Here is a 27,069-nt window from a genome sequence, read left to right as displayed (position 1 = left end):
ATTCACGTTACTAAGTTGAAAGTTTTACTTCTATGTTTAACTGAACGATCGGGAAAACGTCGCGGAATCGCATTAGTCTTAAATTATAAAAAACTTACGGTTGGATGAACTACAAAAAGCAATGATTAATGGTCTTGATAGACAGGTGTTCTTCAAAACTGATATTTCATACAATGCTCAGATATAATACAGGCCCGAGGTTTGGTGTTTGCGTAGTGCTTTGCGAAGGAAGATTCGCGGAATCGCGTTACAAAAACTTGACCGTTTCACAAGCAAAGCGTTCGTGTGTAAACCTTCGCATGAGTCCCCGCGGCATTTCAACCAAAATTTCAATTCAGAATTCTTCAACTGAAGTGGTTTCCGTCCGTTTAAAGAGGATCCTGGCACATCTTCTTCGCTTAGAAAGCAAGGGCCGTAAACTACTGGCAGAGATGATAACGACGCCATTTTGTTTAAAGGCCCGACCGTCCTCGTTTTTATGTTTTTTTGAATAAATTAGAACCCATTACCTCACGGACATTTTGGGTATTGCATATGGTGTATACTCTAGCCATTTGTTGTTTTGTGTTCCGCTAATTGGCTCTGTGATATCACTCAGTTACATTCAATTTTGCATGAGATCCCCTCTGCGAAGTTAGCAAGTCTCACAGCAATAACTTACTGATAAGAAAAATTATCACATTGATAGGTTTGTTAAAAACCTTATTCACGGATGGCGTAAAATTACAAGATGGCAACAAGATTGAAATAATTTTCAGCGTTGAGTGACAATGTTTGAGTGTGTTTCATCTACATTAGTATCAGATTGCTTCCCGTCTTTGGCAAAAAACATTATAGATGTTGAGGAAACAGGAATAAAATCACAGAGATTGATTCCATCTTTTCTCACACGTTAGTCATTTAATATCCACAATCCACTCAGTATCTGAGCTAATGGAAGGTGATGGGTGGCGAGATCAATAGTACTCTGGCAGTCTCTCAAAATAACTTAGAAAAAAATCTGTCATCTACGAAAGATTAGACTTGGAGATAAGGACAATGAAACCCGACTTCATCTTCTATTTTACTGTACTAATGAACTAAGAGGGATATGTCAATGTATTACAATATACACTACTACTCATAAAGTGCATTCATTTTACATAAAATTAATGATGAAATTTCTCTCCAGGAAGGCAGCTAATTAGAACAGGTGAAAACTTACTTTTAAGAATTACTTGAATACTCTGTACAATGAAGATGAACTTAGCAGTGACCAGCCTCAGGCCGGTATAAGAAGAGGAGTAAGACTAGAATTGGCTAACAACCCAATCATAATATCATTATACTCCTATGGAGTAAAAGGCAAATATCATTGATGAAATACCATTAAAAAAACAACAAATGAACCTTTGTCACACACACTGACCATACAAGTGAAGGTGCATCATCATATTCTTTTTTCTTTGGGAAATTTTCATTGTTTGACAAAATAATACTTTGTAAAATTTCCTTAAAACTTCATCGATTCTATTTTATATGCAATAATAATTCTTATATATTATTACTATTAATTTCTTTGTTCTCTTCACATTCCCCAATTTCATTTAACTGTGTGTCTATATGTTGTAGTTCAATTTCCCATCCATTACTGTGGGTCACTGTTTTCAAGCTTTCTTTTCTGTGCAGCTATAAGTGACTAATTTTTCTAATTTTTTTTCATCTAAAGTAAAATCATCTGCTGAGTAGATTACATGGGTTAATTAAGCGAAACAATATCTCACTGTCACTCTTCTATTGGGTTATTACAGACAACTGTTTACATGGCAGACAACACAATAGCGTTTCCTTCTTCCTTTTCTTTCTGCTGATTATCTTCACTTTGACATTCACTTCTTGTAATTGTTGGTGTAGTGAGCTTCTTCCAACGCTGTAAGGAAAAATGGAACCTCCTTAGTTTTTGTAGTTGAAAAATTGTTAATGGAGCAATGATAGTTTGGGCATAATTTTAATGTTTCATAAAAATGCAGATCTGAAGAAAAAACTAAAAAAGATAAAGGAGGATTTTAATAGCTCAAAAATAAACACTTTTATTTCAAACTTAACTTACTTATAATATGTAAAATTAACCAGATCATTAAGTGCATTAATATCCTTTGTTCACTATTGAGTCAGACAAAAAAGTACTTCTTTGGAAGATAAGTCTAATGCGATTAATTAATTAATTGTAAGTGTCTCCTTCTTGAACTCCCTACGTTGCAGGACGAAGCAATAGGTAAAGGAAATGTTTACAATCATTTCAGTCTACGAACCACCCACAGGTTACGGGCAGGTTGCTAACAGGTCACCAACTATCAGGTCATCAACCGCCAGTCAACAGTAAGCTGACAGCATATTTTGGGAATAAATGTTCTTCACTTTTGCCAAATTTTTCATCTGTCTCAGCTGTTTTCTTTCCATTTGTCACTTTTATATTGCTTGGTCGCACAATTGATTTATCACAACACTTGACATCCTTGCCCTAGAACGTTATGATATCACCAACAACAAAATATCTCATGACTCTTTTGTTTAGATACCTCTCCAAAAGTTCCTTTAGTAGTGTACAGCTTCACAATCATGTAAATAGGAATGCACAGAATGGATGCCAAAGCCATACACCAACCAATCACCTGCCCCCAAGCAGGGTATTTAAAGTTATTGTACTCCAGGGGCTTGTATGTCACCAAGCTGAATATAAATACAGCCTGAAAATGAATTGAAAATATGAGCCAGAACCTACACTACAGTAGAGATGCCAAATCTTAATGTTATGGTTAAGGACATGTTGTGTACCATATAGGAAGTGGTTATTATCAAATATTGAATTAAAAAATTCAATATTTGATAATTGGCCTATGTAACTTTGCCTAAGTTACATTCAGCCAACTTCTTAGAGATGACACTATTTATATGTTGATGTTGTTCAAGTTTGCTGCTGCAGACAGCGTTATCTGATCCCCATAGGTCCCATCTCGTACCACATGAGTTAAATAGTCATCCCAGCCAGCGAATATCATCTGCCAAATGCTCCAAAAGAGGGAGCCCACCGTTTTCACATGGATTACTTTTACAGGGCCTCACAGAATACCACTCCCCAGTGATGTGAGGCCCCTGTATTAAGATTGTCATTATTATTATTATTATAAAATAATCAAGAATTAACAAAAATAACATCATTTCCTCCAGTCTTTCAATTGTAAATAACCTTTAATTAATGATTGTTTTAAAAGTACTCACCAGGCAGAAAAGTGGTGTAAAATACTTCCAACACAACTTGCTCCAAGGGTTGATGCGAAATCCAATCATGGACTCCAAGTTATCATAGAATCTGTCTCCACCTGACCAACAGAGACAATAAAACACAGACTAAATCATATTTAATTAATCTTCGATACATGCATGTCTTTCTTCCTCCTCTGACTCTTTGTATATTCATGCGTTTTATGATGTCACTTTTTCCAATCATGATAACATCATGCAAATTAACTTTACAAAAGTTTTTTTAGCTACTAATAGTGAGCCTTGATTTATGGCAAAGTGGAGTCAGAGTCTCTTTATCACAACTGCTTTCCAATTGTTGTCTACCTTTAGCTTCCACCTGTAACTGCATTAAGAAATTCAACTTTGAAAGGCTATAATTAATTAGGCTTTGACCAGTTGTTTCAGGAAAACTTGACAGGTTTTGAATCAGTCCAGGTGTGGATGAAAGATCTCCAGGTTTCTGGCCTCAATTTACATTTTATATAACATTCATATCACTGACCATAGACCCAGCCAACAGCAATACTCTGAAAGAGTGACACCCATAGTAGAGCACTGCCACTGGCAGAATATGTGTCAAATAACTGGAATACATACATCCCACCCTAAAAACCAAAAGAAAAACAAATGTCATTGTTCAACAAACATTCACTTCAAAATAATTATTCAACAGAAACTCATTAATACATTTTTAAACATTGTCAAGCAACTAAAAAGGTGTAATCAGATACATCAACAATTACTTTTACTTTTATGTGCCATTTTAAAAGAATCACATTGTAGAAACCAATAAAAGTCACAAATAAACTTTACTGTAAATTCCATAGTGCAACAGTTACCTCAGAAACCATTGACAGACCCACTAAAAACCAGAAAAAACAGCATATGGCAATGAAGATTTCCTTGCGGTAACCACGTCTCAAATAATGAGGAAACAAGTCCACAATGGCTGTCACAAAACCTTCCACTCCAACAAACTGTAACGATTAAAAAAAAAAAGCCTGCTGTATTTGAAATAGCTTCTCACTGTTTAAACAATAGAATACATAACTTAATTATTCATGAAGTGCAGGCTTCATTTTTCATGATAATTTCACAACTCTACTTTTCATTAAAGTTAGCTTCAATTTCCAGCTGCATGCTTGTGTGTACCTTTAGCACTTAAATTAAGACAAGCTAAATCCCTCAGACAATTAATAAGTTTGGGTAGCTAATATTAATACCTCACTATCAAGTCCTAGTAAGATCACCATGAAAAAGAACAGGATGGACCACAAAGGGGCAACTGGCATCTCTGCCACTGCTGCAGGGTAAGCAACAAATGCCAAACCAGGACCTGATACAACAATCATATAAATCAAAGGTTTGTAATCATGAATTTATTGTGAGCTTCATGCTTAAAGGATCACATTCTTCCAATGTTAGATGAGCAGTCCTAGCATGATACACACATGATGGTTTGATTACTCTCCACCTAAACAACTGATCACTATATACTGTCAAGTTCTGTTTTTGTTTTGTCTCTGGTTTTTTTTTATATCACCTCTCTGATCAGGACAGAAAAACATGCGAGGATTTGTAAGGAACTTATCATACAATAGCTTTCATGTTTGTGGCTTAATAGTGATCAAAGTTTGTTTATTGCAACACCAGGATTCTAAAAGGGATGACCTAAAAGCTGGAATGGTGGAATGGTGGAAAATGACCTCAAATCCTAAAACACGGAACGGCCGAAAATGACCCCAAATCCTATTTGTCTTTAACTGAGTGGTATAAATAATAATGAACCATTATACATAAAAGATAGCTGCATTTTGGCATTGTAAACCTGTTTAGTTACCTTTGTTATGCTAAATTTGCCACAAGTTTTAGTTGTGGCATAAAAAGTCACACAGCATGTGAAAACTAACTTGACATACCACATTACAATAAACAATTGTAACTTTTATACATTTCCTGGTCACGCCTGCATTGATTTAATGAAACAAAAATATCTCAAACGTTTGTAAATGTGAGAACATCACAGGAACATTTTCAGGCTTCTCAAACTATAATGACGTTTGGCCCCAGCCTTAAACTTAGACTACCTTGAGAGCAAGCCCTCCTTATGAGCCCTTCAGTACAAGCGTTTCTTTGTCCACGAATAAGTTTTGGGCCTTGAGTAACACTAGGTGAAGAGAAGTTTGCAGGGGGTCACACACATGGTAATTTCTCATGGTGTGAAAAGACAAAGAATTACATTTCCCCTTCAGGAAGGGCAATTTAAACACCATAGAGTTGACGATTTGCAATTTGTCGAGGAACAGAAGAAATCTGCTAAACAAATTGGTGAAATAGCCTCTTTTTTGTCCACAAAGTTTATTTCTTCCACTGATATGTAAGCTGTAAATTTCATAGTAGGATGATGGTGTTTTGGACACCTTGATCGCAAAGAAATTCTTTTAATTCTTCTTCACAGCTTCCTTCTGCTAACTTTCTTTTGTCCTTTCATGCCATGAGAAATTCCCACGTACATGACCTCATGCAAACGTCTATTCACATAGTGTAACTCAGGTCCAAAATTTATTTGTGGATGAAGAAACACTTGTATTGAAGCATTCGTAATGAGAGCTTGCTCTCACGCTAGTCTAAGTTTGGAGCTGGGGCTGGACGTTGTTATATTTTGAGAAGCCTGAAAACATTCTTTTGATGTTCTCATACTTACAAGTATATGAGATATTGTTTCATTATATAACTCAATGCAGACATGACCAGGAAACATATGTTTCAATTGTTTATTGTAATCTGGTATTTCAAGTTAGTTTTCACATGCTCCAAGACTTTTTATGCCGCAACTAAAACTCATAGCAAATTTAGCAAAACAAAAGGTAACTAAATAGGTTTACAATGCCAAAATGCAGTCATCTTTCATGTATAATGGTTCATTATTATTCATACCACTCAGTAAAAGACAAAAAAATTAAGAACATTTAATTTTAGTCACGCGTGTTATCGTCATAGGGATGAATGAGCCAAGCACTTCAGTTTCTTTGTACAAAATTCATGCAACATGCCCTGACGTCTGTTATGTGACTGTTTTAGAATCTGGGGTCATTTTCCGCCATTCCATGTTTTAGGATTTGGGGTCATTTTCTGCCGTTCCGTGTTTTAGGATTTTGGGTCATTTTCCGCCGTTGCATGTTTTAGGATTTGGGGTCACTTTCTGCCATTCCATGTTTTAGGATTTGGTTTCATTTTCCGCCATTCCACTGTTCCGGCTTTTAGGGTCACCCTTCTAAAAGTTTTGGCAAACTAGAAACCTTAAAAGTCAGCATAGAACTGCAGGCCTTTCTCTTCCTAAAGTAGGTGGTCACAGCAGGGGCGTAGCCAGGATTTTTCAAAGGGGGGGTCACAGAGGCTACTCACCATTTACAACGCTGTTCTCCTGCGTGTATCAGCAGGCTCAGTCGTATCATTGCGGCATGAAGACTCATATCAATGGCTTTTACGGCCAAGATATTGTCATGACGTTTTCGCCACCTGAATATTGTAGGTTCTTTGCTCTAAAAAAGACCTACCAAGGGGGGGTCACGGGCACCCCAGGACCCCCCTGGCTATGCCCTTGCACAGGAGAGTGGGGTGGAATTCATATTTATTGATTTGTAAATTGTGTATTATTTTTAAGTGTAATTTAGCAAACCTAGCTGAAGAGAGTTTGTAATTAAAAGTAGTAACCACCCTAACATGGATATTAATAGTGTACTGTTTCCTCTAAAGGAAATGGAATAAGATGACAACTGACACCTCAATTAAGGCACATATGAATTATTTATAGTAAAGTTATCAAACATAACAAATAAGTAGTTTTGACCTCTTGGCCCTTATCTTTGAGCCATTTTGGCATTATTTCCAGCAAGATTCTCCACAGGCATAGCATATCTTCAAACTCTTTTCTTTTCTTTTTCAGAAATTCCATCTGACAAAATATGCTGCATAGTTATAAGGACTATATAACTCAACAATAATATCAGAATTGCTATGGTAAAATGTTCAAAGATCTGTTCCTTTAGGCTTTCAGAGTAATTTTGTGGTTTACAGATCATAACTACCTGATTTGGCTACTTCTGCCACTGGCACACCTTGCTTCTGTGCCATAAATCCAAGAATTGAAAAAATGACAAACCCTCCATACAAACTAGTCCCACTATTAACACAAGCAAAGATGATACAATCCCTATAAAAGAGACAAATTAAAATAACAAGTCAAAAACTTTTCCCAGTATGCAATTTACAGCACGGCTACCAAACTTTTGGAAGTGACTTTGGTTGCATAAACAGCCATGCAGCTTTTCAATGAAGGCTTACTACTTACAATGGATAGCAAAGGAGAGCTGGCTCATACTTTGCAAAAGAACACAGATTAAAAAGAATATTTCTTGGAAATGTTGAATTACCTTAACGTAACTTACTTTAGACAATGAATAATACTTCTACTTAAAACTTTATAGCTTCATCCTTTTAAAAATAAATTAATACCCAACATATTACACAATGTATCATTAGATACCTGTAGCAATTTGTTCTAAACTTGTTATAGCTTCCTAGTGCTATAAGAGTTCCAAGACCAATAGAATAAGAAAAGAAAACCTGGGTTCCAGCATCTAGCCATACCTATATGCACAAGAAACAAGATCACATACCTCAATTAAATACCTTTTAATTGGTGATGGGCAAAGCTTACAAGCAATATGGGGATTTGATATGCAAATTTTGTGGTATCAGAGCATGGCCTTAAGAGTCTGGGGAGAGGATACATCTTAGCAGTGATGGTGGTGCAATTGTTAAATTTGGCAGAATAATAAGGAAGTACTTTTGTGAAAATGGTGGCAAATTCTGTGTTGGCATGATGTACAGTGGAATAACCCATTAATCAGAATCTTATAAACCACTGACAATTCCTTCTTTGAGCTTACTGTCAACAAAATCTGGTCAGAATTTTCAAATTTAATTTTTTTTAAAATTTTAGTCAGAAAGCAGTTAAGTTTAATTTAACAGAAACAAAATATAACAATAATCTTTAAAAGAATGTGAGATACGGCTGAAAATTTTTTTAGGGAGAGCAAAAGGTGTCAACAGACATGACAACCTCTGGAGATATCAAATCTGGAGATTTTTTTTCAGACCAGCGCCTCCCCCCTCAAACAAACTTGCCAATGTGATCCAGAAAATTTCTTTTTTGATTTGGACCTCCAACCTCCCCATGATTTAGATTCAGATTGTGGACCTTCAAGTATCAGTGGGCATGCCAAGCAATTTTGCGGGAAAAACGTGGATCTGTTTGTCAGGGACTTCAATTGGTTGAATACCTATACAATCAGACTCTCCCTTATATAGGAATAACAAAGAAGAAACTCTGTTCTTTTTGTTTGCGATTAACAATGTGCATCACACAAGAAAATGAAGCCAGAAACCATAATACAAGCAGAAGTATTGCTCCAGGTAATTTTGGAACATATGGTGCTTAAATCTTAGTTTTTTTGTGGGCAACTGATCCAAACTTCCTTTTATGTGGGAGTTTTGGTCACCCATATGGGAGAGCGGGAGATTGGCTCTGTATCCGGGAGAGTTAGCATATATGTGTCAACAAATTCGACAGGCTTTCATCTACAATCTTGATTTGCATGTTTTGTTTACATTGGGTTCCATGTGTTTAAACTGAGTTTCTCTTCATCCATCTATTTGCAGCATAATAAAATTAAGACAAGTAAACAAACAAAAAAAACAGCAATGGGTCAGCAAATAAATCCAACTGGTGCCATTGTTTTGGAAAATGTAATAAGCTTAAATATTTACTTTTTGCAGAACTCAAAAAATTGGGTTTTGTTCATCATGTGGAGTTTTTCATCTTCCCGTTAAAGGACTCATTACACAGCACTAAAACCAAAATGGAGAAACCGGTAAGACTGAGAGCCCCCTGCCCCCCAAACAATTGGACTGTGTTGAACTGTGATAATAAGAGAGCTGGTAAGCTCGAAATGCAGTAAGATTTGTAGATCTAAATGACTTACCATGTTTATAAAGTATTTTATTTGACCAACATGATTTTTACGGGTATACTCCATTTAGGTACTCCTTAGAGTACTCCATGGAGTAGGGCTTGTTTTGTCATCTCCCTACTCAATAAACCCTCATTATGTTCTAGTTTGCTTCGCTCAAACGAACGTAAATCATTTTACCCTTAAATTCCTGTAATATAAACAGATCACACGAGAAATATGGTAGGATGCACAAGCGGATCCAAAACACATATGAACCTACCAAGTAAAGAGGAGGCTCTTTTTCTTACTAAGAAAAAGCTGATTATCAGCGCCCTAAGCAATTCTTGGTTTCTTTCCACGATTGCTGGAGAGTTGTTCCTTTTGGCATCTCTTGTGGCTCATGGCTTCCCTTGCCTTCTTAAGACGTTTTGATCTTCGGAGCCGGATGCAAGTTCATCTGACTCATACTCGGCTGCAACCTGCCAGCCGTCCTTACTTTTATCAGCGATTTTTGTCAGCTTCTGCTGCTTTCGAATATGTTGGCTGCCTTCTTGGGAAAGTTTCTTGATTTGCAACAAATTTGGTTCGATGCTTTCACTTTTGGTTTCAATGCTTTCAAAAATGGTATCTAATTTGGCATTAAGCTCAAATTGTTTCTGGTTCCCTTTGAACTTTAGCTGTACAACTTCTTTATCTAGCTTACTCCTTTGTTCGATTTGCTTTCCTTTATCTTCTAATTTTTTCTCAAGAAAATCTTTAAACATGGAAAAGACTTGATCAGTGGCTGCTGAGTTGCCTCCACTATGACCTGAAGATGTTTGGCCTACTTCAGCTGGAACAGATGAACCCTCACTCTGTTTCTAGTCGTGGGGGCATCTCACGAATAGGAGAGCGTAAACCAGAAAGATGAATAAACTTATGGAACCGCAAGCGTGAATGGTACTCAAGAGTCAGTGAAAAGTATAAGTACTAATAACTGGCCAATCAGGACATACATGCAAAACAGAATGCACAATAGTGGGTGTGGCAGGTGTGAAATGAAAACAACCGCAACTAATTACTTGAAATAACAGCAGAAAATACATTTTTTTTTTGCAAGATGATCTGTAACATGGAGGAACAATGACTACTGTGTTGGTGAAAACGGTGCCAAGATAAAGTATTGTCAGTAACTTAAACCACTGAACCACTTGAGCAGATTTAAGGTACTTAATAAGACAGATGTTCCCCTAGCCTGGTTGTAACTTTCCTCTTTTTCCTACAACTTACCAAATCCAATTGATATGCAAAAAGACAGCTTTCAGTCTAAAACAATGGCCATCATAGATGAGGTATAAATTTCTACATTTGCTGAAAGTACTGGGAAAGGTAGAATAGCTGTAACCAGTAACAGGCTAAATTACCTGACCATCAGCTAGGCGGGTAAAATTTGGATTGAGATAAAACTTGATTCCCTCTCCTGCTCCAGGTAGTGTTACAGCACGAAACATTATAATGGTCAGCAACACATAAGGAAAAGTTGCGGTAAAATATACCACCTAGGAATTAAATGAGATGTTGTCAGCTCAGTTCAGTTCAACATAAACCTCTAATAAGAAAATTGCATGCTGCTTTTAAGCAATCATATTGGTTTCGTTATTCAATAATGAATTCCTACTTGAGCTGCCTGACTTTTTTGTCTCTTGAAACTGGTATCACATTAATCCCCAATTATATTTCAATCAACATGCTGTGAGCATTTTGATCTTGACTACTAGTGAAATGTGGTTCCATCCTTCACTGCCTTGGTTAATTGGGACATGATTTCATAAGGGATTTTTTAATTTGTTCTATTAAAGAATGAGTTACGACATTGCTGATCCTTGCAGTATGCAGGACGCATGTCCTATATGAACTTTGTAATGGACCTTGCTCACCAGTGACTCAGTGGCTCAGTGGTAGTGCATCGGAGCGCAGAATCCATAGGTCTGAGTTTGATTCTCCATGAAGACTCAATTTTTTTCTTTACCCCACACCCATGACAAGACAAAAAACTTATTTCTTTATTTCTTAGCTGAACTCACAACTTACCATCTTTCTCATTCTAATTACAATGAAGCATGTTATTCTTCACCTTATATGGGCAATTAAAGAAGTTGGAAATTAATGAATATTAATCAAAACTAAATAATCCATAAAGCTTAGAATTATCTTAATTCAATTTTATCCGGAGGGATCTAATTGCCTGTAATTGATTGTCTTTCTTTCTGACTACAGGCAAAGAATCAATTCTCATTGTTAGGTATCAAAATCTACATTAGGCAGTCAGAATAAAGAATGAATAAAGTCTACCTAAAAGATTACAGAAGGATAAAACCATGAGGCAGGTATAAATTACTATAGTATTTAACTAATTAAGACTTACTCTGCCAGTAGACTTTACACCCTTCCACACACAAAGGTAACAGATTATCCAACCAAGAAGCAGACACAAAGCAAGATCCCAGTTTATTATTCCTGGTTCATCAAGACCACCACTTATACGCAGAACTCGATAACTGAAACAAATTATTACAAAAAGACAGTTGCTCCCAAGAGCTACAGCTAACTGAAAGGTAAACACAATAACCATGATTATATATTTGCAAAATATGAAACTAAGGACCCCTGAACATCAGAGATTGATAATTTATAAACTATTTTAAAGATGTCATGATATATGATGCTCATTAACCAATACCAGTAATACCACTGCTGATTGTAATTTAAACCTATCAAAAGGCATGGAACACTTATGCAGACATACTCTAAATATTCTTGGCTGGAAGAAACTTTTTGAAGAGTTGCATTGGATGAAGCATTTAAAGTTGCATTCAGCATTCCCACTGCAGAAATATTCTGCCCATTGCTATCTGAAGAACTTGGGCCAGCACCACTTAAATCGACACACTGCGGTGTATTCCAGGGATTATCACAATGAGACCATGGCAACTTGGAAGTAAATGATGCAAACAAATAGAACAAAGCCCAGCCAAGGATAACTATGTAGTAAATGTTGAGAAACTGTACTATGACAACACTGGCATATCCAATACCTGCAGCCAAAACAATTAAATTTCTGTTTAATGATGTGGCTCATGCAGAAATCAAACATTTTCACCCCACTAGGGAAGCTCTGTCCACTTTTTTCCAAAGCTGAAAGGTATTAATTTTAAATTGGTCATTTAAAGTCATGAAAATGAAACCAGGCCAAGAAGAGGATATAACACCTTTGTAGAATGCCAGACCATGCAAAGGAGCAATCAAATATCAGAATGAAAACCCAAAGATAGTTACTATATCCTTCAGCATCATAGAAATCTGGAATCAAATAATTGTTTCCACAGCAAAATCATTATTAGGCTCAAATAACTTTTTTTTGGCTCTGCATATGGTATCATCATTCCCACTTACTGATTTGAATAAAAAGAAGATTAGTAAATGATATTCTTGTCATAGACTACTTGTTATTGTATTTCCACAACAGATAACAATAATGGACGGATGCAAATCTAACCACAGTTACTGTATCACTTTGAAAGTATATCATCATTCAACAAACCAAGACATGAACTGTTATTGCATGATGCTACACCTCGCTATCACATTCTATTGCTCTCTTGCATGATTGACAAGCCTACTTGTTTTTGTTGTATGGACATATTGAAAAGCCTTTTGTCTCCCCCATTGACATGCACAACCCTTTCACTCAAAGAAAAGCAAATTACAATACCTTGAAACAAAGGGCAAATCTTCCATGCTGTGATACCTCCCTGACTTGTAAACTGTCCCAATGAAACCTCTAGGATAAGGATGGGAACTCCCGCAAGCACCAAGCAAATCAAGTACGGAATAAGGAAACATCCTACAGGGTAAGTCAAAATTACTGTCAGCTTAATAATTAACTAATGAATAGCAACACATATTAGTTTTCAGCTAATAACACCCTTCCAGACAGTCATTTGTTTAGTTTTAGAAATGTAACAAAATAAATTTTACACAACAAGCCATAATATAATTTGGATCATATTTTCACTAACTAGCCTCAAGTGATACAATGGTCGATGTTGGCTTATAAGTGATTGATATTAGACAATTATTGGATTTGGTTGGGCATGATATCAAAACCAAGGTCTGACTTATCTGCTTAAGCCAAAGTCTGAGGCAGATAACACATACAGAAGGTTTGATAATTCATGTTATAAAACATTAGACTTACTATGAAACTCTGATTGGTACCATAGCTTGTGAACTTGACGCAATAACCCAATCTGTTGCAGATATTGAGTTACATGTCAAGTCTGTCTAGTTTCCAGGCTCCTCGTGTTTATGAACTTTTGCAAACTAGGAGAGGAGTGTCTTCTTTTGCAGATTGTTTAGTATAATGCAAAAACCAGTTATAGACATTTATTAAACCGACTTCAGTAATTGTTTTTGGTGCACATTTTTATTACTCAAATTTCATTCAATTTTTCTCTTATTTGACTAAATTGAAGGCAAACATTTTACCATAGTAGAGGGGACTGGTTAGGAAGCTCAGCGAACTTCACAGAATGCCTCTGTTGTTAGGCATTCAAACTTGAACCTACCGTCACTGAAGCATGACCGTGCACACAGTTCAAAACAACATCGCGGACTTCAGTGATCTCTATATCTTTGATGCGATTTTAAGCATTTTAGAAGACAATGACCTAGAAAATCATTTTACTGAATGCTCTTACAAATTAAATGTAAATTTTTTTAGGTTGAACAAGAAGACAAGGAGTGGACGTTTTGTCAAAAAATTTGCAAAAGTAAGGCTGGCTTGAAACGACACATGACTGTAAAGCATCCAGCTGATAATTCCAGCCAAACTGAAGCCAGCACAAAAAAACATTTGACACCAGAAGTCTATTCTAGTGTAATCGAAAAAGCTAAAGATAAAATAGCAAAAAACAAAATATACATGGCAAAGATGAGAGAAGAAGTGAGCTCCTTCGCTGTAAATCGAGTAAACACTTCCACTGCAGAATTTTCTCAGCTTCAAGAAATTTATAAGACCCTTGCACGGACTGGCAACACTGAGAAGTTTTATGCTGAATTTTACTCGACTGTTGTCTACAGGTCAAACAACTATTTTGGTAATTTGTCTGAAGTTACTGCAACATTGTTGTCAACCAAGGTAGCTGACTTTCTATTGGTGCACAGCAAAGAAAGTGAAGATGGAGCAGCAAAGGGGACAAAGGAAAAACAAAAACTCTCTAATATTGAGCTATCTGGCTTGCAGTATATTGGTGGATATGTGCTTCATAATTTATCCAGAAAATTAACTCAAGCCAAAGTAAAATCACCTGAAAATGAGCAAGCTATGTCAGTCCTGAAAGCTGGAAAAGCAGAAGACAACTTGCTGGAAAACCACAAGCATATCAATAGTCTTAACCGTGGTGGACTATGGGCTATAACCAAAGATGCTCAGCTTATATTTGAACAATCGGAATACTAGGTTAGACTTGCTACTTTGAATTCAACATCACATAAGATAGATTGCAGTCGTATTGTTTCAAGAGCTGTAGTCGATGTTGATGTTGTCGCTGCGTACAATTCCTTGCTGTCTAATAGTGAGCTTGTTGTGCCAAGCAGTGTTGCTGAAAATGTATTGCACAACATAATTCAGCTATATACAAGGGTGCGTACATTCTCATTTGCAAAGGACATCATACAAAAACATAAAGTTGAGGCAAAGCAGCTGAAATCCAAGGCATTGCACAAAGAAATAAATAGAGCTTCCAAAGCTATTGATCAGAACCAGGGTTAACACTGTCAGGACAGACAAGCTATTAACCCTGGTAAGCTTTATTTTAAATTCAATAAGTACATTAACATTTACTGCTTGTCTGTGCATATTTCAAGACTACATAGTTCAAATGCTATGAAAACAACCAATAAGTTCTTCATATTGTTTATGGACAACACACAATAAAATATTCCAGCACTGAGAAATAGTAGTTACATTTTGTTGGGTGAACACTTTCAAGAGTGATTTTATAAACCTGTGAAACAGTTATAGCATAGTGTAATAATTAGACTAATAATGTATTGAGAATAGGTTACAAATATAGTGTGTTTTACCACCTTTGATTTCACAGGTCTTTGAAAACCTTTTTAATTACACTAACAGGGTTCTCATAAAGTGCCAGCAGCCGGCTCAAAAAAACGGCTACTTTAAATTTAGAGCCACCTACTTTTCAATGATAAGCTTGCCTCCTTATTTTGTATCTACATGTAGATTTCAAAGTTAAAAGTCCCGTGAATCGAACGAGTAATACTTGAAAGCCATTTTCAGCAGCAAAACGTATTACGCAATGCCAATGCGCACCTCCTACCTTCTGCGAAATTCCGCTGACCGGTGTTTGTTGTCAACAAGTGCGGTGTGGCGTTCGGCGTGTTAGAAGAAGGCAAGAATTCTTATTATGTAATTAATTATAGAGTACCCATGAGTAAAAGAAAACCCACTTCAAGCCAGCCTGGAATAGATTGATATTTCTGTAAATCACGAAGAACAGAAAGCCACGTAGATGAAGGTGAAAAAACAGCCAGTGATAGCAATTGGCAAACACCAGCGATTCCCATGACGAGCAATTTAGCAACACGTGTTGATGAAAATGGGAAAACAGCCGGTGATGTGGGAGATTGGCAAACACCAGCGATTCCCAAGACGAGTGATTCAGCGGCACGTCTTGATGAAAGTGAGAAAACTGCCGATAACAGTGATCGACAAACACCAGCGATTCCCACTACGAGTAATTCAGCAGCATGTGTTGATGAAAGAGACAAAACAGCCGAAAGCACAAACATCCATCCTCTGTTGTCACAGGTACAGTGTGAAGCGTTGATAAAAGAGTTTTTCACTCAAGGTAAACTTCACAACTACTATACCTGTTTCAACAAATGTTCAAAACTCACTGAGCAGGAATTGCAAAGAATCAAGCCTAAGAAATTGAACCATGACTGGGTGGAAAAAATTGACAACTGGTGGCTTTGCTATGTCGAGGGGGAAGGAATGTTTTGTATCATTTGTAAAAAACATGGAGTTACATATCCCCAGAACAAAACTGACAAATTTTCTGGAGTAGCGTCTGACCGATTCAAGTCAGATGCTATTCAAATGCAGAGGAAGTCAGGGCGTCATAAGAGTGCTTTAGAAGCAGAGATGATCTCAAGAATGTCTGTTTTCCACAAAGAGTTTGTTGAGAAAAAAGAAACCGAAATATCAGTCTTAGAGAAAGCCTTTTCAACAGCTTATTTTGTAATGAAAGAGTACTTGCCAAACAGAAAATTCTTTCCACTTATTAATTTTATAACAAATGTGATAGGGGTGGCTGAAATGAAATACTTTCAACATAGATCTGAAGGGTCTTTGACTGAAATCTTCTTGACAATTGGAAATGTTGTAAAAGAACTTACTTTGAAGAAGGTTAGAGCAGCAAGCTGTTTTGGATTAATGACTGATGAGATGACAGATGTTAGTGTCACCTCTCAGTTAATAACTTTTGTCCAGTATTTTTGCACTCAAACTGAAACAGTCGAGACAAGTTTTCTTTCTGCCCAGAATGTGCTAAAAGAACATGATGCAGCTACTGCACAGGCAATCTATGACTTGCTCAAAGAGGAGCTTCTCTCGTCACAGTTAGGCATAAAAAATTTGATGGGGCTGGCAACAGATGGTGCATCTGTCATGGTAGGCACAACAGAGGGTGTAACTTCTAAACTAAAGCAAGATAATCCATGCATCATTGCTATACACTGTGTATGCCACAGGCTAGCTCTTGCATGTACTGATTCTAATGAAGACACCAAATACATTCAAGATGTATCTGGGTTACTAAGACAAACGTGGAAGCATTTTGAGAACTCACCCAAGTGAATGGCATTATTGATGAAAGTACTAACAAATGTGATAGAAGTGAGAGTGAGCTCAACCAAAGGCAAGAAGGTGTTGGCCAAAAAACTGAAAAAAGCTTGCAAAACTAGATGGCTAAGCTTTGACAAATCAGTAGAAGCTATGAAGCAACAGTACTGTGGTGTAATACAAACACTGCAAGAGTTAGATAGCATACACAATGATGCCACAGCAGCTGGCCTTTTAAAGAAGATGAAGAATGTAAAGTTTATTGGAACATTGTACATTTTAGCAGAGGTTCTTCCAGTTCTTTCAAGTCTTTCCCACACATTTCAAAGAAGCAACATAAATTTCTCCCTTATTCAACCACAAATCAAAGCAACCAAACAACATTTGAACAGAATTGTTGAGGATGACATCCCTATGGACAAACTACAAGATGTCGATAGCTTTACAAATCTTGGATATGATATCACATTTCCCCCACCTCATATCAACAAATGCAAAGCCTTACACAAAAGTATGTAGCAGCTCCATCAAATAATTTGGATCAAAGATTTGTTTCAAGCTCTGATGTTATTAGTGCCCTCAGTATCTTTGATCCAGTAAATGTGCCAGCATATGAAGCTGATGGTTTTCAAGAGTATGGACATTTCAGTGTCAACATTTTAGCCAAACACTTTTTCCAGATTGAAACAGAAGAAGTCCAAAAGCTAAAATCAGAGAAGCTTCTAGCAGAGTGGTCTCATATGAAATACCATGTGAATGATAACATTAAGATGATGATTCCAAAAGAAGTGAAGTCTGGTTCAAGTAGAACCACCACTAAAGAATGGTTTCTTCTTCATCTCCTTAAGAATAAATCTTCCTTTGTTACATTCTTCCCCCTCCTTCTCTACATTGCTGAAGTAGTTGTCAGTTTGCCAGTTAGTAATGCATGGCCAGAGAGGGGTGCCAGTGCAGTAAAGAACGTTAAGACTCGTCTAAGAGGCAGGCTCCAAAATGACATGCTGAGAGCAATACTAGCTCTGGGAATAAATGGACCAGGTGTCCAGAGCTGCTTGCCTGTTGTAAAGGAAGCTGCCAGAGTCTGGCTTGAGGTAAAGGAGAGAAGAAAACTTCCAAAGGTACCAAAGTCAGATAATCCTACTTCAGAGCCATCTCTGGTGATTGTCCAGTGTGAAACAAAGGAAATGGGAAGGCAATGTGAAAGGGAGGAGACAATTGCTGTTCAGAGTGGTACAGCTGCAGATAGAGAGCATGAGGAAAATGTGAATGAGAAAGACCTTAATGACGTTCTAGAGGCCCTTAATCTGCAATCAAAAGGTTCAGAGAGTGACACTGACTACAACTCTGACTCCGCTTTTGGATCTGACAACGATGACTCTGCATTTTAGTTCTTTCTAGCATGGCCAAATGCTGAGTCAAGCTAACTCTTTGTTAATAATTGTTTCAACCACTTTTGAGAGAATGAAACTAATTCAAATCAATACGCACAAACAGTGACAAAAGGAGTTTCTATTTATATATTTTCTGCCTTGAATGGCCTTGACATTCTATAAAACCTTTACTTTAATGGACTACTGCCCTTTTTGGGGTGTAGTCTGGTCCCATTATAAGGATTCCAAGAAAAGAAAGATGTTCAGTAAAATTTATGGTTGTTTCTAATGAATAATTATTTCTTAAAACCAAATTTGCTTGCCAAAAGGCTCAAAATGGCAAATCTAACCTTCTATATTTTGAAGTTTTTCGGAGGGGGGAGGGGAGGGGGCATGCTGCAAGACCCCCTTAAAGGCTTGTGCCTGTGGTACTCGCTTCTCCCGCCGCCTACTTTTATATTTCAGCCGTCTACATCAAAACTTACGGAGAACCCTGCACTAATCTTTTGGCTGATCTTTTAAGCACTGGTTCACCACTTACATTTACCCAGGCTTTTCTTTTATCTTTCCTACCAGGCATGTTTCCACTTTGACATGAAACTGATCTCTGAATACGGATAGTATTATTATTATAGCCGAATGACCTAATATTTGGATTGTTGTTTCGTCTCCCTAATTTCCTTTGGTTTCCAAAGTAATCCTCCAAGCTGTCTTGGCAAAACCTTTCTGTGAGCACATACTGCATACCCTTGCCAAGGAGAAACCTATAAATACAAATATATGTAAATACAGCTTCTTTCTATTTTGTATCAAATTTGATTGATATCACAGGAGATGCAATAACGTCAAACTTCTAAGTGTAAAGAGTGGTTTGCAAAAATGAATGAAATAATATACTGATACATAACGAAATCAATGTATTTATTTTGCAAATCACTCTGCTGGACAACTTCTGTCCTTTTTGTATCATATTTGATTGATAATATCATCACAGGGGATGCAATAATGTCAAGCTTCTTAGAGTAAAGAGTGGTTTGCAAAAATCAATGAAATAATATACTGATACATATCAAAAGCAATGTAATGATTTTGCAAACCACTCTATGCTGGACAGCTTCTGTCCATTTTGTATCATATATGATTGATAATATCATCACAGGGAATGCTATAAGGAATGAAATAATATACTGATACATATCAAAATCAATGTATTGATTTTGCTAATAGACCGGTTCACGCTCTTGAGTGCATGCTGGGTAATTAGGGCAAGCAAATCCAAAATGGCGGACACGCTCGGCTACACTCTTTTGCTTGATCTGAATACTTAATGAATATCGGCTTTGTTTCAGAACTGGTCGCAATTTTTAGTATTGACAGTTCAAGATAAAAGTCACAGCTACATTTTGAGCTCTGTATTTTCGATTTTAATGCGTCAAAAAATAAGATATATAATGGTTAACTACCGATGTTGTGTTGGAGGTTGTAACAACGACTCAAGATATCCAAAAAAGATAGTGAAACGGTCACATGTCGAAAATCTTCGCTGGCATTTTATTCCGAAGGATCCAAAGAAAAGAGCCCAATGGATTGCCAGCATATCCAAAGGACTTGTTGGATTCGAACCCGGCAACTACAAGACTGTTTGTTCGAATCACTTTCAATATGGAAAGCCAACGTACTCCTCACCAACTCCAACTTTGTATATGGTGCCAAGTGACTCTAACAAACCTTCACCCAAGAAAAGAAAGCTTGTGGCAAGACACGAAGTTGTCTCTACTGCTGAGGCATCCAATAACTCAAGCTTCAAAGAAGAAGGAACTCAATGCTTGATAATAAATCCGCTAACATACGGAAGTATGAAGTTTGCTGATTTAACAACAGAGCAAGATGTCCAGCGTTTCACTGGATTCCCTAACGTAGAAACATTTCAATTGATGTTTAATACACTCTTTGAAAAAGCCATGTGTATGCACTACTGGAAAGGAGACAAAGAAAGTGCTTTGAAGGACACCACCAAGCCCAGGTCAAATAATGTACAGAGAGCTCTAACCTTGGAGCAAGAGTTTTTGCTAACCATGATGCGAATCAAGCTAGGACTCTTTGTATTTGATCTGGCTTTAAGGTTCAAAGTTTCCGAGGCGACTGTCAGCTCTGTCTTTACCACTTGGGTTAAGCTGATGTCTAAAGAATTAAAGTGGATGATTTCCTAGCCAGATAGGTATTTAATTCAAAGAAATATGCCTGATATGTTTCGACGATATTACAGAAAGTGTAGAGTCATCATTGACTGCACAGAACTATTCTCTGAAACCCCATCAAGCTTAGAGAATGCGGCAATGTGTTGGTCAAATTACAAACAACACTACACGTTAAAGTTTTTGATAGGGATAACACCAAATGGCCACATATCATTTGTCTCTGAGACCTTCAGTGGGAGGTCATCTGATGTTTTTATTGTAGAAAACAGTGGTTTCTTAAACTATCTTCAGCCACATGACCAAGTTATGGCAGACAGGGGATTCAAGATTCATGACCTGTTAGCATACTACCAATGTTCTCTAACAATTCCACCCTCCAAGCATTCCAATCTCCAGATGTCAGGTGCTGATGTTAGGAACACATCACTTATTGCTAATGTACGGATTTATGTCGAGCAGGCTATCAAGCGAATTAAAGACTTTGCTATGTTAAAGCAAGAAATTCCCATTAGCATTCTTTCCCATTTGGATGACATAATCATCATTTGTGCAGCAATATGTAATATGAAAAAGCCTTTGAGTACATAGATTTCATTTCATCAATTATGTTTGCATTTTGTACCAGTCCAAAATGTTCCCATTCAATTTTCTCACAGGTTATAAGCTATGGTAGTCAAGTTTATTTACACATCTTCTAGAATACAATTCCTTTATGGAATTACACAAACATGTTTGTATATAGCTACAACAATGTTCAAACAATAACTTTGAAACTTTAGTAATACTAAATACTATAATGTTTTGGTTTCATCCGCACTATTTTGTACTATTTAGTAGTTTGTTGAGGTCATATTGCTTCCACTCTATAATTTTAATCATTATCTATTGCTTGTTCATTGCAAAATCTGCAAATGAATGTTGATTCTTGTTCAAAATTTGAGCAGGCCCAGTGAAACCATAGCATACAACATTCACACTGAACACTGTTTTCATCATCACATTCAATTTCATCTGGCTCAAGACAGGGTTTTTCACAGACAGCACAATAATAAATAGGCCTAGTACCTAGCAACACCCTAGCAACATAAGTCTTGAAAAAAATTGTTAGATTTGGTATGATATCTTGCCACAGTTTTAAATCAAACTCAATAATTTCAATATGAGCACCACTAAGTGGAGTCCAAACAACAAAAAAGGTTTTAGGACATCCTGTTAGGGCCATTTGTCCTTGTATCTGGTAATAATAACTGTGGGTTCTCTTGAGCATGATATTCCCATTCACTAATTCTAGATAAGTTGTATTGTTCCAATGCTCATCAAATTTCATGTCTGCAAGTGAGTATGGACATTTATACTCAATACAAGAATGACCACAGCAATCGCAGTGAAAAATACCATCTGGGGTAGCTCCCACAAAAGGGTAAGTTTTAGATATAAACAAGCCACAAGTCTGAAGCTTTGCATTTTTGTGTTTTTTGGATTCTTGTGCAAAGAATGATGCAGCAGCATCTCTCTCATGTTCTCTTCCCCATTTAATGGCAGGTATCATTGACAGATCGGTACAATCTAAAATTCGCTCAAGAAGAGGTGTTACTTCGCAATTTGGCTTTCTTTTTCTAAGAATTGTTTTTGTCTTTGTGTATACTTCATGAAAATGAGATGCAGTTATTCTACCTTTTCTTTGCTCTTTCCATATACTGGAGTTAGCCTGATCCCTTGTGGCCTTTTCTAATTCTTTAATGCTACTGTCATTGAAAGATAATTGTTCCAGAAATTGTCTCACTAATTTATCAGCATCTACACCATTGTTTTTAGAGGATATATCATCAGCTATAATTTGTAGTGATGGGGGAACATCATCAGAAGTTGGTGGTGCATATGAAATATGGATGACAGCATCAGGATTTATGTTTCGAAGAGAAGCTAGAAACTTTTGCTTGCTTTCTTCGGTAACAACCCTCAAGGATTCTGGCCGAGGATCAAAGTTCTGTTTTTCCTTGCTATTAATAGCATAACTTGGGTTTTCTTTGACTACCTTGTGGCTTTGGAACACCATGTCCTTTAATTTCATGGGTTGGATGTCTTTCTTGCTAGTATTATTCCACACACATGCCTTATCTGTGCAGGAAGGATCTGTGAAACCTTTCTGGTTGGCAAACTCAACTTTATATAAAAGGGCTATGACATGATTACAGCACTGACTGTATCCAGCTGTACAGCTACAATATGCCCCAAGAATTTCACCGGGAGATTTACAAATTATCCACACTTTATGAGGTTCTTCGCGAATTCTTTGAGATGGAGTGACAGATGCAAACAACAGAACTTTGTCTTGTCCATGAATTGTTTTTGAGTATACAGTGTGCACAAAACCACTTTTAAAGTATGAATACGCTTTTCTGATTTTATATTGACCAATATAGTCAGTGTCGAAAGCTTTTTTTCCAAGTATAAACGAGAATATTTGACCAATGTTTGTATGCGGCCACTTTGTTACACAGTCCTCCCAATCGACCATGGATAACGGATCCTTTATACCGCATGTGCGTAGTAGTTCTACATGTTCATTTTGTAGTGACTTGGCTTGGCTTTCGGCCGAATCTCGAATAGGCGTTTTATGTTCAAAAGCTACCAAAGCACGAGCAGCAAGATCCGAGTGTGTCCCTCCAGAGGGCAAACCTCGCTGTTTAAGATAAAACTGCAATTCCCCACATGAAAGTTCCAAAAAATCTTCGAGGTGCGTGGCCATGATCGTGTTGTTGGGATATTGAACTGTCAACGACTTTTGAGCGAGATGGCAATAACATAAAGAGCTCAAAATGTAGCTGTGACTTCTATATTGAACTATAAGTATTCAGATCGAGCAAAAGAGTGTTGTTCGTATCCGCCATTTTGGATTTGCTTGCCCTAATTACCCAGCATGCACTCAAGAGCGTGAACCGGTCTATCACTCTGCTGGATAGCTTCTATCCATTTTGTATAATATTTGATTGATAATATCATCACAGGGGATGCAATAATGAATGAAATAATATACTGATACATATCAAAATCAATATATTGATTTTGCAAATCACTCTGCTGGACAGCTTCTGTCCATTTTATATCATATTTGATTGACACTAACGGTAGTCCACTAGCCACAGACTAGTAGAAATTCAGTTTTGGCTAGTGGTTTTCAATTTCCACTGGTCAGTTTGGTTAGTAAACAGACTGTTTTGTCGTAACATCTAAAAACATCTGAGATGTCACAAGCCACTTGGCTAGTAAGTTGAAAAGTAGTGTCGAGCCCTGATAATTATATGCTTTTTTGATCGTCATTTGTTATGATATTGCAGTTAGAAGGTAAAAAAAGCTAAATACTTACATATTTCTATGTCCTCAGGCTTGAAATGCTTTTCACAAGTGTATACCTTGTCGTTACTGATTTGGTTTTAAAAGTTTTTCTCGACAACTCGGTATTTTTTTTAGCTCGTTGAGCCAGGCTTCCCGCCATTTTTCGGTAGCCTTCGCTTTTAATTTTAGCTGTAGGCAGCTTTCAGATGCCAATTCTTTTCAAACGGCGGCATGAACCACATCCTACAACAGAGCAGTTGTCTCCTGGCATTTCACTTTTTAGGATTCTCGATAATTCGATCTGAATTTAGCGCTACTGCCTTCACAAAAGACAGCTTTACACGACTGACATGCCTATCGACCATCATGGAAAGACGCCATCTTGACTTCTTGTGTGCACGGTCGTGTGACGTCACGAGCGATAAACTTGAACAAGAGTTACTTTCTTTAGTTCGCCGACCTTCCCAACCAGTCCCCTCTGCAAAAGCGTCCGAATTATTTAGAAAAACGTATTTTCAAATAAAAGTTGATAAATCAGGAAGGTGTCATAATCTCGTGCCTGGGCGAGCCCAGGCGAATTTTCGCGGCAACGCCTCCTCTTCATCGTTATTTGCATATTTGGTTTACATCGTGCACTTGATAAAATTCACACGTGGAAGCTCTTTTTTTTTTAGCTTGTGGAAAAATCTTTGCTCGTGGAAAATTCAAAAGCAGAAAAAAGTCCTTGGAAAAAAACAAACAAAAAACAAAAAAAAAAACAAAACAGACCCAAAGAAGAAAGAAGAGTACTGTCAAGAAAAGAAAAATAAACTCGGTCCAGATTTCGAACGAAGAAACCGCCGTTAAACCAAACTTGATCATCCAGTAAAACGCGGTTTCCTTTATCTATGCAAGTACTGCCTTAATACAATGACATTTACAATCGCCTCGTATCGAAAATATGAAAGCTGTCTGTCGATTCGCTATCTTGCTTCTCAACATATTATCCGGTTTTTCCATTTTAACCGCGGGTTTTTAGTTTGTCTTTTATTGTGTTGTCCTCCTCAACGCTTCAGTAAGCGATCAAGGTATAAAAAGGCCTGTCTGCAATGCGTTACTTTTCTCGGGAAACCTTCATCCATGATCATTGACGCCAGGAGGTCTCGTTGTCTCATTGGTTTGCAGTTTCAACCACCGCCTGGTTAGCTCAATTGGGAGAGCGCCGGACTGCTGTGCGGGAGGTCGAGAGTTCAACACCGGCCGGACCAACACTTAGGGTCTTAAAATTAATTGAGAAGAATATGCTTCCTTTCTCTAACATTAAAAAATCGTTAGATATTCTAGTCTTCTCGGATAGGGAAGAATAAATAGAGGTCCCGTCTCCTGCAGGGTTGGGGTAGGAGACGTTAATTTCCCATGCACGAGATTACTGTGTGATGGATGTCCTCAATGGGGTGGGTTGGGTGGGTAGGTGAAATCGCTGCGGACTAAACACGGCTGCCAGAGGCGCCTGTTTGATTTCAACCTCAAAATTGTAACAAAACATGTATGTTTTTTAGTGAAATAGAGACCTTTACCTTTTTACAGGCGGCAAGATAATCCCCTGGTGTGACGCAAGTTGTTTACTAACCTTTAGACGCTAAAATCTCGCATTTGATTTTGAGAAAAATACATACACTTTGAGCGAACTGACAGGGTATGTAGATTTGACCAATTTTCGTGAAATTTCGCCAGTGACCCTAATGACAGACTTGAGTGTGTCGGCAAATTTTTCTCATGTGGCGTCCATTTACGTAACAAGTCTCGCATATTTTTTACGATAGCCTAACTTTAGATGCGGATATCTAGACAACAAATCAGAAAAGCCGCTGATACTTCTGTTGATTGATGCCTTGTGAATAGGACTATGCAGCCATTTTGCTCGTGCTGCGGAATCCGATACCCGATAAATTCAACACTGAGAAGAACCCCAGGTCGTTTCACGCTTTTCTGGCTCCTAAGACTTCCCAAATAGAAAAATCGTTTTCATAAAATTTTTATCGTAACTACATTTATTATGCTTTCTTCTGATGTACAGTTTGCTAGGAATTCTTTAAACTAGCGCGCGTACGAATTTTTTTCCCGAAGGACACCCGCGAAGGTGGGAAGTAACCCTAAGTCTACAGCTAGGGCCTTTTTTAAACCTCGCGTCTGTGTTGTCTGCCTCAGAACTCAGACCTCGGCATTGATAATTGATGATGTCATGCTCAACCCCATCCAATAACTGCCTAACATTGTGCGAAAATCGAATTCAATAATTGTTTTATTACACATTTGTTTATCACTCGAATTACCGACCGAATTGGACTTCACTCTGTTCACTTGTGCTGCGAAATCTTTCGCGTGATTACCGAACGCAAGTTTACAGACAGCGCCTTTTTCTTCCTGGTATCTAAAGAGAGTTTGCAATGTTACGGAGATAAAAATTATCACTTTCTAATGTTTCTACATTTTCAATTCTTGCAGTAAATGTGATCCCAAATCTCTCCATTATTGCGTATCTCGAGGGTGCTTGTACTCGTGAACGACCTTGACCCCTACCTGCTACTAGCAAGTTGTCTCGGACAAAAATCCAATAGTTTAAGTCTGATTGAAATCACAGAACAGGTTCCGTTTTGAGGAGTGATTCAAGTTTAGAGAGAAATGCCTAAGCCCGCTCGGTTGCACTCGTTGTTTCTTTGGGGAGTCTCGTTCAAATTGTAAGTTTTTAAAAGCTTGTTATGCGTAACTATTAATTGAAGAGTTCATTCGTTATAGCTGCTTACCTCCCCCGTTCTTGAAGCACAGGTATGGGAAGCGCCAAATGTTACCCAGGCCAACAGAAAACCCTATCAATGCAAGAATAAAATCGAGTTTTCCAACCCAAGTCTCGCGCTCGTTTTCGTTGGAGGCCATCAAGCTAAACTATAGCGGCTACCAATCTATGGCGGGAACTAACCTGC

The 27,069-nt window shown here is 37.4% G+C and overlaps 1 protein-coding gene across 3 annotated transcripts; it reads right to left on the bottom strand.

Annotated features, from left to right (window-relative positions):
* Positions 1–873: 873 nt before the first annotated feature.
* On the bottom strand, positions 874–27,060 carry LOC111324157 (sodium- and chloride-dependent taurine transporter). 3 transcript variants are annotated; one of them, XM_022927664.2, is made up of 13 exons: positions 26,893–27,060; positions 13,051–13,182; positions 12,085–12,373; positions 11,704–11,836; positions 10,703–10,837; positions 7,829–7,932; positions 7,371–7,495; positions 4,506–4,618; positions 4,122–4,259; positions 3,785–3,887; positions 3,259–3,359; positions 2,559–2,726; positions 874–1,909 (listed from the first exon to the last, which is right to left on the bottom strand). In XM_022927664.2, exons 1-13 carry the CDS (start codon positions 27,020–27,022, stop codon positions 1,799–1,801), a joined length of 1,782 nt encoding a protein of 593 aa, XP_022783399.2. In that variant the 5' UTR covers positions 27,023–27,060; the 3' UTR covers positions 874–1,798. The 3 variants fall into 3 exon arrangements, with proteins under 3 accessions (XP_022783399.2, XP_022783400.2, XP_088589463.1); XM_022927665.2 differs by lacking the exons at positions 12,085–12,373; positions 26,893–27,060 and adding exons at positions 19,117–19,339; positions 24,141–24,520; XM_088733337.1 differs by lacking the exons at positions 12,085–12,373; positions 26,893–27,060 and adding an exon at positions 15,539–18,171.
* Positions 27,061–27,069: the final 9 nt, after the last annotated feature.

This window comes from Stylophora pistillata, chromosome 9, assembly GCF_964205215.1.
Source record: "Stylophora pistillata chromosome 9, jaStyPist1.2, whole genome shotgun sequence".
In the NCBI taxonomy this organism is placed as follows: Eukaryota; Metazoa; Cnidaria; class Anthozoa; order Scleractinia; family Pocilloporidae; genus Stylophora; species Stylophora pistillata.
This window is presented reverse-complemented; position numbering and strand designations above follow the sequence as displayed.